Source organism: Dipodomys ordii, unplaced genomic scaffold, assembly GCF_000151885.1.
Source record: "Dipodomys ordii isolate 6190 unplaced genomic scaffold, Dord_2.0 Scaffold135, whole genome shotgun sequence".
Taxonomy (NCBI): Eukaryota; Metazoa; Chordata; class Mammalia; order Rodentia; family Heteromyidae; genus Dipodomys; species Dipodomys ordii.
In genome coordinates this window covers 4971811-4974994 of record NW_012267351.1, presented here as the reverse complement: position 1 = coordinate 4974994, position 3184 = coordinate 4971811, and the positions used below count along the sequence as shown (strand labels likewise).

At 49.3% G+C, this 3184-nt stretch overlaps 1 protein-coding gene across 1 annotated transcript in view; it reads left to right on the top strand.

Moving 5' to 3' along the window:
• Nucleotides 1-2680: 2680 nt before the first annotated feature.
• Sowaha (sosondowah ankyrin repeat domain family member A) overlaps nucleotides 2681-3184 on the top strand; it is a 2429-nt gene continuing 1925 nt past the window's right edge. The window contains exon 1 of the mRNA XM_013030902.1: nucleotides 2681-2818. Within this exon, the coding sequence (XP_012886356.1) occupies nucleotides 2681-2818 (138 nt within the window). The remainder of the gene's footprint in view (nucleotides 2819-3184) is intronic.

Genomic DNA, 3184 nt, shown 5'->3' with positions numbered 1-3184 from the left:
AGGGAGGGAGGGAGGGGAAAGTCTGTGAAACTCAAATCTAATTGACCACCAAAAAGCTCCGAAGAGTAGAGTGCTACCCTTGAGCCAAAAAGCTAAGGGACAGGACCCAGATGCTGAGTTCAAGCCCCAGTACCAGAAAAACAAAAAAGACCACAGAAGAATAAATGAGCAATATATATGTATGTATGGAAATAGGGAAATATCACAGCAAATCTCTCACTTGGTTCAATGAATAACATTTGTTCAATTACTAGATAATAATACTTTTTCAAATGATAAAGGAGTAGCTATCTAGTAGACCATCTCTTCTTTTGATATTTTGAAAGCTAACCTGAGTTGGGAAAACAGCATGACTAATTTTCTAGTCAGGAAATAGTTGAAGCTATTTGTTTAAAAAAAAAAAAAAGAACGAAAGAAAGAGGGCTGGGAAGCTGGCTTAGCGGTAGAGTGCTTGCCTTGCATACATGAGGCCCTGGGTTCTATAAGCAGAAAAGGCCAGAAGTGGTGCTGTGGCTCAAGCGGTAGAGCGCTAGCCTTGAGCTGAAGAGCTGAGGGACAGTGCCCAGGCCCAGAGTTCAGGTCCAATGACCAACGAGAGAGTGAGTGAGAGAGAGAGAGAGAGAGAGAGAGAGAGAGAGAGAGAACGTGCATAATTTCAATAGCACTCAGCAACAAACAAGACAAAGTCCAAGTTACCATTTGATTCCTCCCCACCCATGACCCCATTACTTTGCCCACTTTATCTCCTGGGCCACTGACACACACCCTAAACACACTTGATACATCCTGCCCTGGCTTCGGGTAGGTCTAAAGGAGGGGTAGTATCCAGCTACAATTGAGAGCTGAAAACACTAGCATCTCTCTGATGTTGATGGCTAAAAGATGCAGGAAGCCTGGCACCAGTGGCTCACGCCTGTAATCCTTGCTACCCAGGAGGCTGAGATCTGAGGATCGCCGTTCAAAGCCAACCCCAGGCAGGAAAGTCAGTGAGACTCTCATCCCCAATTAAAGAACAAAAATCTGGAAGTAGAGGTGTGGCTCAAGTGACAGAGCACCAGTCTTGAGTAAAAAGGCTAAAGGAGAACGCTTTGGCTCTGAGTTCAAGTCCCAATACCCACACAAAAACAAAACGACACTTGACCTCACATTTGCCTCGGCAGTACCCTCCACTGAGAAAGTTATGTTTTTTTCCTCATCTACATAACTTCCTGCTCTTTCATTGCTACTTCTGAGTTCCTACCCTAACTTCCGGTTCCAAATTGGGAGCTGTCCCTTTATGGTTCACCATGCTGTTTTTCCACAGTATTTACACTCTACGCTATAACTTACACGGCACATTATACCGTTTTCAGATTCACTGTATTACTTCTGTTCCTTCCAGATAAATCTGCTCCACTCGGTCTGGGTGTCCATATCTCTGCTACCATGTGTCACAGCCTCTGAAAAAAGATTCTAGCTCAAACTAGGTATAAACATGTGTGGAGCAAGTGAAGTTTTAAAAACACAGCATGGAGGGGCTGGGAAGGTGGCTCAGTGGTAGAGTGCTTGCCTAACATGCCTCAACACCACATAAGCAGAAAAAGCCAGAAGTGGTGCTGTGGCTCAAGTGATAGAACACAAGCCTGGAGCTGAAGAGCCCAGGGACTGTGCCTTGGCCCAGAGTTCAAGCCCTATAACTGACAAAAAAAAAAAAAAAATAGTTTGGAGCTGTTCAGAAGGCTGAGATCTAGAGGATGAAAATTTGAGGCCAGGAAAGTTAGATACCATCTTCAAAATAAATAGCAAAAAGCAGGGCTATAGGCCTGGCTCAAGTGTAGAGTGCCTGCCTAGCAAAAGTGAGGCCCTGAATTCAAACCCCATTACCATGAAGCACCAAAACAAAACAGCCAATAACATAGTCAGGAGGTAAGGCTTTGGGGTAGTGTTTGCCTAGTGTGCTGAACTCTATACCCATCACGACAAAATGATTCCCGTTTTGTTTTCTAGCTTTAAAGTGTTAATCCCACCACACACACACACACACACACACACACACACACAGAGAAAATATCTCAAAGTGTCACTGGCAAGTTCAGGTCATTATTTTCCCCTTCCTTGTTTCCCCCTGGGTTTATTATCAAAATTTCACATGCAAAATGATTCTATTTGGCCAGGCACGATAGTTACTTACCTATAACCCTAGCACTCAAGCAGGAGGGTCAGAGTTCCAGGCCATCCTGGGCTACATAATGAGATTCTATCAATAAAATGATTTCATCAGGAGAAACTTGCTAAACCAAACCGCTCCTTCTCTAGCCGCACACAGCAAATTGGTTTGTTTGGGGTGGTTTTATTTTTTTCCTGTCAATGGCCTGAGGCTGTTTCCCCTGTACGCCATATGAAGAAAAAGATTGATAGCCTTTCAAAAAAAATAATAAAATTAATAAATAAAGCAAAATAACCATCATGCTCTTCTCTCCTCGGTCGTTAACTCTGAAGGAAACAGCACCCCACGCCTCTCCAATCCCCTCCCTGCGGGAACACACCCACCTAGCAACGGGGGTGGGAGAGCCGAACCGAAGCGTGATGCTGCCTGCGCCTTTAATTCCTGGGTTTTGGGGAGGGGGGGGTGTTGGAGAACCTCCCCTCCCCCTCTCATTCCCTCCGCGGGCACCGGTGGCAGCTGTCACCTGGACGGAACATGGAGGAACCCGGCGCCCATTGGACAGAAGATCATAAAGGCAGACACCTACCCCCGGAGGCTGGGGGGCCCCGGCGGGGTGCGGGCGGCGGAGGGGAGGGCTCCCCGATGCCCTTCGCCCCGAGCCAACAGGGTGCGGTGACGCGGGCGTGAGGATCGAGGTCCAGCTTCAGCCCAGCAACCAGGTGAGCGTGACCGCGGGGTGGACGCGTCCCCCCCCCCTGCAACCCCGGGGCCCGGGATCCTGCACTCCCCGGAGTTCTCCTCCGGATCGCAGTGGGGGGGGTGTGTGTGGGAAGCTCGGATCGTGTGCACACCACGTCCCCCTCTTCCCGCCCGAGACACCCCCCCACCCACCCCGGATCACGCACCCCTCACCCTGGAGCTCCCCAGATCCCCCCGGTAGGGAGTCCCCCCCCGCCCCATTATCACGGCGGGGAGTCCCGGATCTCGCCCTGGGATCGTACACCCCCCAACTAACCGCCCTCCGGATCTCGGCAGGGA